General features: G+C 38.1%; 1 protein-coding gene across 4 annotated transcripts in view; it reads left to right on the top strand.

The window, feature by feature from the left end:
- Positions 1-15,790, top strand: part of RAB11FIP4 (RAB11 family interacting protein 4) — a 184,345-nt gene that overhangs the window by 147,159 nt on the left and 21,396 nt on the right. For all 4 annotated transcript variants that reach the window (XM_026711132.2, XM_026711131.2, XM_087925137.1 and 1 more), the window contains one exon: positions 10,666-10,886. In XM_026711132.2, coding sequence (XP_026566917.2) covers positions 10,666-10,886 — 221 coding nt within the window. The remainder of the gene's footprint in view (positions 1-10,665; positions 10,887-15,790) is intronic.

The following is a 15,790-nucleotide window of genomic DNA, read 5'->3' as shown; positions in this document are numbered from 1 at the left end:
CCCTCAAATGTAGATCCCACAGTATGCCCTTTCTGCCAGATTGAATTGGGTGGGCTGATGGGATCAAAGAGAGGTGATCCCTCAAATAGCCCAGTCCTATGATATGAAGGGCTTTAAATGCTAAAACCAGCATCTTGAATTGGATGGGGAAGGCAACCAATGCAGCTTGCTAAATTACCTCAGCATCATAGATCTTTTCATTAAATTTCATTTCATTTTAAATTTCATTTCATTTATTGATATCCCACCTTTATTATTTTTACAAATAACTCAAGGTGGCAAACATATCCAACACGCCTCCTATATGTCATATCCAACACACCTCCTATATATCATATCTATATATGCTTATATTGGACAGTTAGACAAGGTGATGGAATCGTCACGTTTTGACTCATGCACACAGATACTTTTGATATGTCTTTCTCCACATATTTAGGCTTTCTAAATCAATAAATTTCCTCTCTCAATGCCTTCTTTATACCATAGGACTCGCCATATCCTTGCTTTCCAGCAGGTGAACAGTGCTGATTATAGTTCTTCAACCCTGAGGTTTCTCAAGGAAAAGAAAGAATATACTGCTTTATCCATCCTTTTGCATAGCACCAAAGCAAATTTCCTAATGATTTAAAAAATCAAGCAAATCATTTGTCTTCCTTCCATTTATCTTGCCTTATATTTGGCGAGTGAGTACAAAGGATACAGGATATATTTTGAAACAAATTGCACTTTTGTTTCAGTTAAATAAGCAATTAAAAAAACACCCTCTGAAAATGGCTTAACAGACATAATGGACATAGTACCAACTTGATTCTGTCATTGTGAATCTTTTCAACACAACCATAGTTATGGTCTTTGATTTATATTTTGAATATATTATTTTTTCAAATGAATTAAGTAAAGTTCATTAATAAATCTAATCCAGCTACTTTTCAGAACTATCCTTCCACTAGCAAACTGAGGCTACCAGCAAAGAAATCGTGGCCCTATGAACAACAGCAAAAAATTGACAAGTCCTGTAGATTTTATTCTGCTAGTCTATTATACTTCGAGTGTACTCTCTCTGTATCACTTCAAACAGCATTCTTGTCATCCTTCTTGATTCTTTTTACTCTTTGTCAAAACCAGGTGGGATCCTCCTACCCAATTATGCGAGTCTCTCTATCACTTCTTTCTTCCCATTATGCATTTTCGTGCATTTTTCTGTACGAATTTTTCTACATATTAGATGCAGATTTTTTTTATTCTTCCTGTTAACAATTTTTGTCTCCCTTTTGGAAAGCTTTTCAATGTCTGCTGCCTATTCTCCCTTGCCAGTATTCAGGGTGACTATTGCTGAGGGTTGATCTGCCTACAATATTGGATATTTTTAGGATTGCAGTGGGAAGATAGTTCTGTGCTATAATGGCTGTTTTGTACCTTAGGCATTTTTCACAACTGTTACTAAGGTTACTTCTTGCTGGAGGAAAAAACATCTACAGGTTTAGCGTAGGTGTGAAAGAAAAAAGTGTGGATTTCTCACCCATTTTCAGCTTACTAAGTACAGAGCAATGGCATATTCAGCTCCCTGCTGAAATTTAAGAAGTTGTCCCAAATGCACTGAAGCACCAGTGTATATCAGAGCTGGAGAAACTGTGGCTACTCGATGCCAGTGAATTTACTTCTCAGCTGCTCCAGTGCATGCCCAGACATCAGATAGACTGGAGATATAACTCAGCAGCGTCTGAATTAGATCCCCTATCCTTAATTGAGATTATGGCATTTATTAGTATTGTTTAGAAAATATTTGCATCATTTTTAAATGGGAAAGGTGGGGTTGAAAGGTATACATAGTTTAGTCAATGAACCTAAATATCTTACAGAAATGAAAAAAAAAAACACCTTTATGTATTCCCGTGAGCCATGAGAAAATATGGAGTACTTTCCTAATGAAAAAGAAATATTTTAAGAGGCCGAGATCCCCCCCCTCCTCCTTTTAAAAAAGAATTAACTAATGCATTGACATCAAGTACAGAGATATTATACTGGATCCGCACAAAGTGTTCTCTCCTTATGTTTAATAGTATAAATTAGTATGCCACACTTTGTTTTCCTGAGCCAGGGAATGGTTGGAACAATCTAATCTAATTCCACTTATTAATAAACAAAACAGTATTGCTATCTCAGTTTTATTTGGAATTCTTGTTTTCTTTTCCCTGAACTAAGTGCAGGATACAAACATAAATTAGCTTAGAAGCTAAAAATCATTAGCTTTAATTTAGGAGTAGATACAGAACTGAGAAGTAAAATATATGATTTATAAGAATGTGCACGAAATATAAAAACATTATTTCATGCTTCTTTGGAATGTTCAGAATTGGCAGAGTTTTAATGGAATGTAACTGAACACCTTGAATGTTCTGAAATCTTTAAAAGAATGGCCTTGTTCTTTGTTTTTATTTTAAGGACACAGAAACCGTTTGCAAGGTAATCAATTGTTACTTACTGGTTGAACTCCAGGGAAGCTGTTCTGTTTTTGTTTTTAATGAAAATATTTTTTAAAAATTCTCATAGAAAACAAAGCAATTTTTTAAGTACAGTTCCCCCCTCTTATTCTGTATGCACAGATGACCACAAACCTAGGAAACTGCAGCCTCCAGTATGATTCATTTCAGCAGAGCCCATAAACATGTTAACAAAAATACACTTATCAGGCTATTTGCTTGAAGCTTCTTTTCCTTCGTAATACACATTTATAGAATATATGTCTGCATTTAGTAGTTTGACAGCAGCACTTAGCAAGCGAAGGTATGAAAGCCCCAAAGTATGAACAAAGTCCACATGCCAAAGCACAACAATAAAACAAAAGCAGTATAGTTTTGCATTTTATAACTTAGAGCCTACAGATTTCAGGAGCATTATTGGGAATGTTTGTGTAATGTGTATAGGACACATATTCCATTGTCTAATGGCTACTTTGCTAACATGTTCTTCAAGCAAAGAAAATGATGCCTGCATACATGGATATCATCAGAGGGAGCACCCAGAAATCAAGCTGACAATATGACTTATAACAAGGAGTGGAAGAGTTCCTTTTTAACAACATACATACGGCCATAGGTTGATTGTGGAACACATAATGTGCAAGTCCCAAATTGAACTACAGTGGAAGAAAACAATTACCCAGTGTCCACAATATGATCTTGAACACAACACCCACCCCATTTTCAAGGAGAAGATCAGGAATTACTTTGAAGTATTGACTCTCATTGATAGGGAATGCAAGAAAATATGGAATAAAAAAGAAGTTGTTAACAATGAAGGTGAAAACAAACTGCCAATGGCCAAGAAACTGAAGAACCCAAATTGGATATTAAAACAACAGGGTGGAAATTGCCAGGAAGAGAAGAGAAGCCAAAGTCGAGAAAATAGCAATAGTAATAGCACTTATATACTGCTTTACAGTGCCTTTACAGCCCTCTCTAAGTAGTTTAAAGGGTCAGCATATTGCTTCCAACAATCTGGGTCCTCATTTTACCAGGCTTGGAAGGATAGAAGGATGGAGTCAATCTTGAGCCGCTCAGAATTGAGCTCTTGGAGTGAGCAGTGAGTTAGCCCTGCGGTACTGCATTCTAACCACTGCATCACCATGGCTCTATAAAAAAAAAAATGGAAGGAACTTGACAAACTATTTCAGAGAACTGCTTATATGGAGCAATAGTATAACAATATCAGTAAAGATACCAAAAATGGAAATGGACATGGGAAAACAAGACTTCCAAACTCAGAAGGAGATTCCAATCTCAGATTAGTATGCTAAAGGATGTCAGTGGATCTGATTCACAGGATCAATCATTGATGAAAGAAGTATGTTGAAATTCTATAGAGTAAATATGCCAATATGCAAGATACCTTAAAACAGGGTTATCAAAATGGCAGCCGGCGGGCCAGATGCGTCACACTCAGCCCACGGCTACCCCAGCACCGTGAATGGGGAAAACGTCACATGATGGCAACGTGATGGGCGTGCCTTAAAGGATACTCTTTTTTTTTTTTACAATGTAGGAGAGCCGTATTAATCTATGGTGCCAAAAAAAAAACAGAAGGAGTTTTGTGGGGAGCCTTCTCTGACTATCAAACTAAGATACGTTTTCCCCCTTATTGCTTTGGTGATGGATCTCACCTGTCTTTGTTAGGGTCATCTTCCTTATTCTTCATAGATTGGTTAGATTGGAAAAAGATGAGTGTTTAAAATTGGAGGAAGTAACATCAGTAATTTGCGATATGTTGAATACACTACTCTGATAAAAAAAAAATTGATTGTATTTTCAATGCAACAGTCAAGGAATTATTGACTCTGGTTAAATGAAAATAGCAACATAGCCTAAGCCAGCAAAGATGCAGCTTATTATGTGAGCAAAATGAGCAGCAATGTGCTATGACACATATATTTTTCTCCCGATAAACTATGCAGAGGGAGTAGCTGAATATATATATTGAGGGAAGCTAGATGGGAAAAGATGAGCATAACTAGAGGAAGAATCATCAGTGCGCCAATGACACTACTGTGCTAGCCAGAAATGCAAATATGTTCTTCAAGGGTGAATAATGAAAGCCAAAGAGCATGGGGGAAGAAATAGAACTATGATTAACTGCAAAGAAGACCAAAAGTACAACAGATCCAGCAACTAGCCTCAGAATTTACAATGAAGACATTGTACTGATGGATAGGGTTATCATTTTAGGATTAATTATCAATTGTTGAGGAACCAAAAGTCAAGGGTTGTGCTACAGGAGAGCGCTTGGTAGGTAGAAGGCAGTGAAAGATACTCAGATGCTGTGATGTGTCCCTAATTAACATGTAGGCAGTGATAAACTGTCCCCCTCTACAAGCTATGCTAGAAAACTTTTTTTTTTAAAAAAAACCCAAGCATTGTGACTCTTAGATTGTTTGAATAGTGCCACTCAGAATGGTCCTCTTTAGCCCTAGAGCTTGGAATAACACAAGTGTTCTGGAATAAAATACTTGGAGCATGTTTTGGTCAGAGCTTGAAATATTAGGAAACATGTTTTAAGCTTGGGATGTTTTGCAGGGTCTGCTTAGCCTGGACCTGAAGTTGCGAGTTAAGAAGAGTCAAACCTTAGTTAGTATTTGTCTGCAGGACTTTTAGGTGCACCGAGGCTGTGGGCTAGGCTGAAAACGTGGAAAAAAATCCTCATAGAGACCTGCTTTCTTACTACTGCCAAGGAAACTACCGAGAAGTGCTCAGGGAGTCATCAGGAGTCAAGCATGACTTGAGGAAGGCTTCAGCTTTTAGATTAGAAAAGTTTCCAGGTTCAATCCCGGATATTTCCTAGATTTTTTTTAATCATTCTTTGAAAAATACTGCCTACTGCAGAAGAAAGAGGGATTACTGATATGAAGTAAAACAAGTTTCTAAAATAATTTGGCTGCAACTGTCTGGAAAATTCAAAGGAAAAGCGAGGAAGGAGAAAGTGTTGATAGATCCAACTATTATTTTTAGGATAGGAGATGTGTTCTTTGTAAAATAGCTCTTACAACATTTGTTTTGCTTTCTATCTTGCCACAGATTATCAATGCTGGGAGAACACTTGTGATTGGGGGTGAGAGGAAGTGGGGACAGGAGACTCCTTTGGCCAAAACCCAATAGACTCTTGCTTTCTTAGAGTTTATGTGAAATCTATCTAAGCCTCCACCCACCCAGGTTCTTTATTAGATCCTGAGGATGACTTGATCCAAAAGTGACTTCTATTAATTTGGTTTTATAAAACAGTCTCTAGCAGAACTGGAAACACACAAAAAAGTGTATGGGGCGTGGGAGAATTTTGGAATGGTGACTTGTAGTTGCATGCCACACAATGTTAATATGTTATCAAAGTGTAGAGTTGTTTTTAGGAATTATCAGAAGGCTCTGCAGAGTTTAATAATGAACACATCTCTGTGCATTTGTCAAAGCTCGGGATAGTTGTGTGTTAAATTGAGGATCCTGCATGACCCTTGAAAAAGAAATGTACCGATTAAAACAACAACAACAACACACATTTGGCTAGGTATACTTTGCATTCCCTTGTTTAGAACAATTTTGTCGTATTGCCACTGCACCCTATAAATAATAAATTACCTATTTAACCTGAATATAAGCTGCCCAGGTTTTTTTTCTCCAGTGTCACGTAAGATTTTTTTTTCCTGATTTGAGATTCCTATAGTTTATTCAAAGAAACTTGCCTCCAATAGTTGGTTTGAATGGCAACTTGCATGTTAAAACAGTCTCCCCCTCCCCCATCAAAACAACAGGTAGGGCAAATGCAAACATTCCTGTGGTCCCTGACCTATTTCCGGATTCCAGATCAGTCCTGTTTTGGCTTTTCTCTCTTTGGCACCAGAAACTCATAGTCCATCTCAGTTTAAAACTGCTAAGAGGAACACAAAGCCACTTTTCATTTTTTGCCCTCTGCTCCACATTTTTCCTCTGTGAAAGCAAAGAGATCTCGGGATACCCCTGAAAAACAGGTTCCTTTGCAGTAATACAGTGAACTTGATTGTCTTCTGTCTATTCTGGTATCTGGAATTGAAAATAGGTAATCCTTGACTTCTGATCCGACAGACCTACTTGGGGAGGGTACTGGTGATCTGGATTTGACATTCCAGCAGATGTGGGTAGTGTGACTGTATTGTGTATAGTTGTGTAACTGTACTTTGATCACCAGCTTTGGATGCTTGGCAATTGGGCTGCATTTATGGCCATTTGCAACATCCTGCGGTCACATGACTTGAGTTTTATGATGGTTTTGTCAAAAACTGGCATTTACTTTCAGTTTTCAGCTAAACCAGAAGCTATTGGTTTGCTTAATGACCACAGCAATTTTTAATGACCACAGGAGCAGCTTTTTAATTGTTGTATTCACTTAACGACCACTGCTGTAAAGGCTGTAAAAGCAGGTTAGTCCCATAACTCTGTATGACTGTCACAAGTTATGATCATAATGACGGGCTCCATTACAGCCATAACTTGAGAACTACCCGAATATTATTGTGTCCTTAGTAGAGATTTGCCAACGTTTTGCATGACTTTTTCACCTTGAAGTGAACCAGAGGCAAGGTATTAAGTATTACAAATATCACTTATGGGAGACCAGTGTATACTGCAATCTTTTTCAAACTTGGCAGTGTCAACATGTGCAGACTTCAGCTCCCAGAATCCCCCAATTCCCCGAACTCCCTAATTGCTGCCTGGAGAATTCTTGAAGTCCACACATCCTAATGAAGAAAGGAAAAAAGAAAACTTGCCCTTTAAGGAATAGCACTCAGACTTATATAATGCTTTCTAGTGCTTTACCTATTGTGTTAAAACTGGATTTTTAATGTTGGATGTTTATATAATAATAAATTTATTTACACAAAATGTTACAGTATTAGTAATTTTATTTACAATTCCTTTCCAATAATTCCCAGGGTAGAATTCTTATCTTTACAGCATTCCCACACTTGACCAGAATTTTGTTAAGTTTCCAGTACCCTCCGAAATACAACTTGGTCATCACTACAGATAAGAACCATTAGCATTAAACTAGGATTCTACATGCCCATATGTGCATTGTATAATTTTATGCTATTGGATACTAAATGCAATTGCTGATTTAATATCCGTTCTCTTGGATAGCAAATTTTGGAGTTCTTCCATCTTCTTTAATAACCCTAAAATTTTGCTGTTTTGGTACAATCAGGCCATTTCATTATTAATTCTAGATCTGTGTTTCTCAATCTTGACAACTTGAAGAGATGTGAACTTCAATGTCCTGAATTCTAGCTAGCACACTGGCTGGGGAATTCTGAGAACTGAAGTCCACTTATCTTGACTTAACCACTTATTACTTACCCTCTTTTATGACACTTCCATTTCTAGTGGTTCAATCATAATTACCCTTTTCTCTCTTGGGTCTTAGCCTGATTCATATGTACCTCCCAATCTTTGTTAAAATTTGTCTTCTGTTTCTTCTAAGCAAATTAGGGCTATTCATCAAACTTTCTCACCAAAGGTTCATGAGTAAATTATGTTCTTCCTCCTTGATTACCAGGAGGGGAATAATCCAATGTTGATTTGACAAAAACAAATAAACCACAATCCTTCTCAGAGTAAATAATTAACATGTGGGAATCATTGCCCCTGCTACTTACTTGGATGACTTAACCCAGCACTGGAGAAATTTAGGGAGACAGGACCTCTAGGTTGGAGAAAGATGCTTTTCACCAGATGCTTCTGAGGCACTTCCCCACAAAAAAGATATAATAAGTGCAGTACAGTTTTTAAAGGGGAAAATATTTGATATAAAATAGTAATCAGAAGCGATTTTAATGTTTATAAATACAGGTAATTGGGTACAATGTGAGGGAATCTGGAAGCTAATACTGTTTTTACCCATTGTTTTTGGTATTTATTTTTCATCTTTTTTATAAGATGTATGTTTCTTGATTTGTTTTATCATCCTTAAGAACTGCCCATCTCCCTCACAGAGGAATTCTGAGTGATATAGATTTTATTGTAGATAATGATAAATAGTGGTGACATCCATACAATTATTAATGTTCAGGGTTTTGTAGTGTTTTTCAATGTGTAAAGATGAGGATTCTAGTTTTATATATGTTCAATTTAATTATTTAATCAATGAAATAAGGACATAATTTTTAAATTTTATGACAATTGTAAATTCTGTACTTATTTAAGATATTTTGTTTTCCTTCCATTATGCCCTTATTCCAGAGGTCTCCAAACTTGGCACTTTTAAGACTTGTGGACTTCAACTCCCAGAATTCTCCAGCCAACCGGCTAAGTTTGGGGACCCCTTATTCATTTTCTTCTTTTTTCTTATATGCAGTTATTTTATTCCTTAAATGTTACAAAAATTAAAATCTTCATTTAAAAAAAGGAGTTGTAGACATACTTATCTCCTCCAATTTTCCCTCTGAAACTAGTATTTGGAGGCACACTTTTCACCACTGTGAAAAACTAAGATGGCCTTTGGCATGATCCAGCAAGGCTGTTCTTGTGTGTTTCTTTTTTATTGCCTTGCTGTCATAATCCCCACCCCCACCCCGAAAAGCTTCATACTTTTTCTTACAATTCTATCAACCTCTAAGATTGACAGTATTTTTTTTCTAATCTTTGGCATACATTTGAACTTGAATAAAAATGTGTTTATTCCTTCAACCAGTTTTGCTTATTTTAATGTTTTAGATGTGACCTCACATTTAATGGTTTTGTTGATAGTCTGCCCGGGAAATGGGCCGATAAGAACTTGCTGTCAAGCAGTTTGTTACAGTATGTTTTGAAACTTAAATACAAGCGATGCTCATTGTATCATGTTTCACTTGTGTGGGAAATTAACTAGACTTAAGTGCATTCTGAAGCATGTGAAATCTGAAATGAAAAGCTTTTGGTAGTAAGGTTAGATCGATGTAGATTTATATAGACACACATAGACAAATACACACATCTGTACTTACAGATAGTCCTTGTTTACTGACTGTATTGGATAGCAATTGCTTGCATTTATGACAGTGATGAAAAGTTGCAATCAATCCCCACATTTAGGACTTTTGCAAACCAGCAAAGTAGAAGATTGTAAGGACAGCCACGATTTCACTTAGTGGCCGCTTCGCTTAACAACTGAGTTATTGGTCCCAAAAGTGATCACTAAACAAGAACTGCCTATACTTACTTACAACTCCATTAATTATCTGAGTACAGATTTGGCATACCCTGGGAATAACGTAGCCTAATATCTGAGGATATCAGGCTGGCAGAATCATTTCTTAGTGCATACTTTCAATATCAGAAGTGAGAGAAAAAGAGCTGAACCATACAGTCCTATATAGTTTACGCAGAAATAAGCCTGGTAAAACTCCAGTGGGAGTTTCCATTAATAAGATTTAAAGGCTTGCAACCTTCTACCCAAAGCCTGACTTGATGATACCTAATTGACTAATGAAGAATGGGAAAATGCTGTCACTGCATATCTTTTCTTCACTCCCTTTCTGAATAGAAAAGTAAATCAAAAGGGAAGTCCCCGTTGATCCGTTTTGGGAAGATTTGTTGGATTTTGAGGGCAGAAGGACTTATTGTAACCTTTAAAATATCTTGCTGTCTAAAAAAAGGGGGAAATATCAACCTCAGATTTGAAACACGTTAGTGTTTTCTCAAGTCCATACAAGGCTCAGTGAACCCATCTTGCTGCTCAGACCTACTTGCTTTAAAATAAAAGCACAAGAGAAAAGAGTGCTAGACCTACATGAGGTTGAATGAGGGGGGAGAGGCATACTTTTCATCCTGAAATATAGCTCTGTAAAGCTTTTAAAAGATGGAGATCAGCAAACTGGAGAATTGGCAATTCTGCCAGGCAGGTTTTACAAGTAACAGATTCAAAATCAGGCCCATAGGCTCTTTCTTTGACATATGACTTGAAGTGATCGGGGAGTACAGTAATCTTGCCTTTCTGAAGAACTTGGGAATTGACCCTTCTTGTGTAATCCTGGATTTACAAGGTGTAAGAAACCAGAGGGTTGCAAAAAGTAGCTTCTATCCCTGTCATGATTACTAAGTACTCAGTCCTTGAGCAATCCCACGTGCTTGCTGACTCTTCCCTTTCTCATTTATTTTCCTTTACTAGGGCACTGAAACTCCCGAGAGTAGCTACGGGGACCGTGAAAGTGCCTTCAGGGAATCAGATCTCTTTCCAGATGAAGACACCATGACCCTGGCCCAGCAAGAACTCCATCATGAGTCTGATATGGACAGTGCCATTGAAAGTAACCACGGTTCAGAAGCATCGGTTGTGTGCAAGGTTGAGAAGGACGGTGTGTTGAATGGCCTCTTCCTGCCTGGAGATAAGTGAGTACAAATACTGTTGGAAAAGCTATTGGTTTTTTTTTTTTAATTCTTTTAAAATGCCTTCAGCTATAGGCCAGGTCCCTTCCCTGTAATAGGTATTGATGGATGCATTGCTTCCACATCGTTGTCTACCAATGGCAGCACAGCTGAGGAAAATATCTCTCAGTTACAACATATATAAAGGGGGCAGGATAGGTAGATAGACAGACAGACAGATCAATAGACAGACAATTGATAGACAGACAGACAGATATGTGAGAGTTATCAATTTACTAACTTCCAGTCTTTAATTTTTGCTAACTTTTTGCATTACTCTTGAGAGGATCAATCATTCTCCTTGGCCTTTGTTTTCAGGTTCTTAAATAAGGAATCAAAGCCTTTGTAGGAGTTGTCAAAGGACTAATCCAGATATTTTGTGGATAGTGTTCCGCCTGTGATTTAACAGAGAAACTGAGATAAATATAGAAGAAACTCTGCTAGACTAACACGGAAGACGAAACTAAAAGTGGCCAGTAATTGGAAGCACAACACAGTTGTACAGATAGAGGCTGCAGATTGGCAGAAGCACTGTAAATATAATTGGATAACTTCCTGCTTTTCAGATGCCTTCAGTCCTTCAGCTACCCACAACTTCCCTGCTTGTGTCTTCCTGATCCGGTGCCCCCTGGCAAAAACGATGATGGTTGCTGGTTCTACTGATTTCTTGAAAAATCTATCCCTCTAGAGGAGGGGTGTCAAATTCATGGCCACTAGCCGGATGCCCCATGTATTGGTTTAGCAAAGGGGAAAAAGGTGTGTTACGTCACGTGATGACAACATCATGCCGCAAGTTTGACACCCCTGCTCTAGCAGTGTTTTTCAGCCATGCCAACTTTAAGGTGGTGGACTTCAGGCTTAAGGCAGCTTACATGGAAATCTTCAACAACCTTTCCCTCACCCACTTCATCCTAATTTAAATCCTACAATAATCTAACCCAGTGATTTCCCCATTGCCAGCTTGGGAATTCGGGAAATGAAGTCCATCCATTTTAAAAGTTGCCAAGGTTGAGAAACATTGCTCTAGAGCAGGGGTGTCAAACCGGCAGCTTGCGATCAGGTATGTCACATGCAGGCCATGCCCACCTCAGCTCTGCAAAGGGAAAAATGTCATGACATATCACGTAACGGCAACATGATGCGGTGAGTTTGATACCCATGTTCTAGAGTCTTCTCAGTTAACAAATCAAATACAAAAAAGAATCCCATACTAGATATTGTACAGTGAGCTCTGTGATTTGGGGGCTTTTCAGCTGCTATAAGGCCTAATGTTCATAGAGGCCTCGTAGAACAAAAGTGAAAGCATACGATCTGTGACTTATTCTTAATGATCACTAGGGCTCTAGATTTGATATATTAGAACGGAAGAAGCGAGTGGAAAGTAAGAGCAATCAGGATGTTAGCTAACCAGTTTGATCCAATTCCTGCAGTTGCTAAATGCAAAATACGCCAGTCTACTCATCCTCTTTCTTTTGCTCTGTCTTTACATTCTCCTTGCTATTAAATCTCCAGCTTTTCTCATGCCAGGTAACAAGGTGCAGCGCTAAAGCAACCCTGGCTGATTTCTGTGGTGGAAAAATGGTAATAGGAGGTTGAATAGCGCTCACCTGGAATTGTTCTTCTGATGTTTGGGGCAGGGTTGCACAGCACACTGGCTGTAAGCAGAGAAAGGCAGCACTAAATAAAGGTGATGCAAGAGGAAAAGCAGTTGGTTGGGATAGAATTAGGGCAGGGGTGTCAAACTGGCAGCCCGCAGGCCAGATGCGTCAGGCACAGGCCACGCCCACTGCAGCTCCGCAAAGGGGAAAATTGTCACGAAACATCACGTGATGGCAACATGATGCGGTATTTTATTTTTAATCACCCCTTTTAGTATTTTTTATCAATAACTCAAGGTGGCAAATATACCTAACATTCTTTCCTACTCCTGTTTTCCCCACAACAACATCCCTGTGAGATTATTGAGTGACTGGCCCAAAGTTCACTCATCTGGCTTTCATGCCTAAGGTAGAACTAGAACTACTGCTTTCTAGCCTGGCATGTTAAATATTCTAGGAATTCTTTCTTCTCTGCACCACTCTTAACTACTAGACCAAACTAGTTCTAGGACAGCAAATAATGGGTCCAGGAATTGAGTTAACCAATAGTTCTTATACAAATATACATCTGTACAGTATAACATGTTCTTCCACTGGTACCTGTACACCAGTATGTACAAAATAATGTTACTAATATAGTTGCCTAACACTCCTAGTTGTGTTGGCATGATATCAAAAGACTCTTTGTGTGAGTATCCCAGAGCTGTAGTGATATGCACCATAAGCCAGTGCAAAGCAACTGAAATCTGCTTTGACAAAGCTGTGGAGGTGACCTGATTTGGTTCACTGACTCAGAAAGGCCACCCAGTTCATCTTGTTGAAGCAATTTGGAAAGCTTTGAACTGAACTGTATCAGATCAAAGTTGAAGGAGACAGTTTCCCATCACTCTTTATTTCTCATCCCTGGTTAAAATGCTTCCAAAGTGGCAGCTCCTAGATTGCTACTCAACTAGCCTGGACAACCTCCACCTAGAGAGTTTCTGTTGTATACCCTTCCTTGTTGTAGGTACTGTTTGTTTTTGCTCTGCTGCCATCACTAAACCTCTTTTTCTGGTTTGGAAATGATTTATGTCTAAAATAACATAAGGAGGTAGACAATGAGAAAGATCTGCTTGACGTTCTTTCTTGGTTGGACATTTTTGTTTATAGTGCACTAATTTTTAAAAGCAGTTAAAGGTTAAATATATCAATGTTTTGTTCCATTCTCCAAATCTGGAATTTTTCCATCTATGAAGAACATTAAAATATATGCAGCTTTGGACTGTTGCCCCAAAAGTGATTATGTACTAAATGGAAGGATGCTTGCGTCCTGTGCTCCGAAAGCTGCCTTAATGAAATGTGTCAATTTTCAGCATTTGGCTTTATCTTGAAAGGAGAAACCAGACCATACAATTCAAAATGTATTGAGTCTGTTTAAAATAGAATAAAAATGTTGGAGAAAAAACAAAGGAACATATTTAATTTAATAGTCTGATAGACATAAATAGATATATTCATTAAATGAAGATAGACAAACATACACACAAACATTAGCTACATTGTAGGGATTTTTAGAGAACTTTTAATTTGCTTAGTTGCTTATAATTCTTTTTCATTTTCCTATTTTCTAGATATATTTTTTTCTCAAGGAAGTTTATTATAAGGTTTTTACCTTTTTTCTTTCTCTTTTGTCTTCACCACATGGCTTATTTTATATATTTGTTTTATGGTATATAGTTTTTAATATAATAGTGTACTTATATTATCATTAATTTCATATATAGTACTACAAACTGCTATGTTTTCTTAAGACAAGTTAATTGTGATCTTGAAGTCTGATCCTTTATAAAGGATCTATCAATCCTAGCCTATTCCAGAATTAAATTTATTCCTGACCTGTCTTGGGGGCATAGTTTCCCAGGTCAGATTTTGAATTCTCCTCAGACCTGCCTTCTACTTGTACCTCATTTCTAAGTTACCTTTTCATCAAGTTGGTCAGGGCATCATAGGTAATTTTCTTCCAGCTTCACAACATTCCTGAACTCAGTTAATTAGCCTAAAGTCACTCCATATGTGTCACATCTAAATAAGAATATGAATCTAGCTCTTTCAAGACCTAGTTCAACATGCAAACTGCAAAGTCTTCTACCTCATGTAAATATGTGTTGTATAAATCTTTCCTTGCATTTCTCTATCATTTAAAATAGGAGTGTCAAATTCAAGGCCCGTGGGCCGGATTCGGCTTGCGGGGTGCTTAAATATGGTCAGTGGAGCCGGCCTGGAAATAGCAAAGGACCAGAATGCAGTGCCTCTGGCAGCCAAAAAATGCAGTGCCTCTGCTGGCCACAATGGGGTGCAGGGGGGCCACATGAGGCCCCCACATGCCCCCTTTTGGCTAGCAGGGTGTTGCAGGAGGCCGTCCAGGCTGAAAACGGGGCATTGGAGGGGCCTCACGCACCTCTCCGAACCCCATTTGACCAGCAGGGTGCTGCAGGAGGCTTCTGTCCCGTCTCCCCCTCCCCCCAAGCCGGCCTGCACAAGAGAACTACAATGCTGAAGAAAGGGCTTTCAGCCCTTGAAGAAATCCAGTTTGATACTTCTGTTTTAAAAGAACCGAACAGTATTTGATAGCTGGATGCAATTAAGTATGTTAGGGTCAAAAGCTGAATTGGTCTGTCTAAAGGGGATTACATATTTAGAGTCTATCTTCTTCCTCTGACAGGAAAAATTGCTGGGGCATCTTTGTGTGCATGAGATGTTATGTATGTTTAATCAGTATATTTATAGCCTGGCATTTGTGCATTTGCTGAACTGTTCATTGTGGGCCAGTGAATCCCACACACGCCAAAGGCTGCCTACCCCAGTCTCGAACTCATTTTATAAGAATGATGTGAGCTTCCCCATGAAGGTGGAGACAATTGCTAAGGAAAATGTGAAGCACTTGTGGGAAGAAGGAGAGATTGGAAGGGAAGAATAAATTTCAGCAAGTTCTAGGAACTCATAATTATGTGTATGTGAATCACAATGTGGTATATATTAGGAATGTGTATTTGTAATTATACAGCCTTCTCAAGTGAGTTTAAACATTCAGTGAATGGCAAACTACTTCTGTATTATTGCCAAGAAAATTACATGGATGTGTCTATAAAGATAATGAGAGAAGACTATATATTTATGGTATAAAAATTGTTTGTAGCAATGTCATTCTGCATTAGACAAGGAATGAGTTTTAACTACATGTCTCCTTCTTTTTGAATTCAAGAACTGAATTGTCTGGTCTTTTAGCTGGCT

The sequence above is a fragment of the Pseudonaja textilis genome, chromosome 2, assembly GCF_049901715.1.
Source record: "Pseudonaja textilis isolate UNSWEBS1 chromosome 2, rPseTex1.2, whole genome shotgun sequence".
NCBI lineage: Eukaryota > Metazoa > Chordata > Lepidosauria > Squamata > Elapidae > Pseudonaja > Pseudonaja textilis.
The sequence above is the reverse complement of the archived record's forward strand: the minus strand, read 5'-3'. Positions and strand labels throughout refer to the sequence as shown.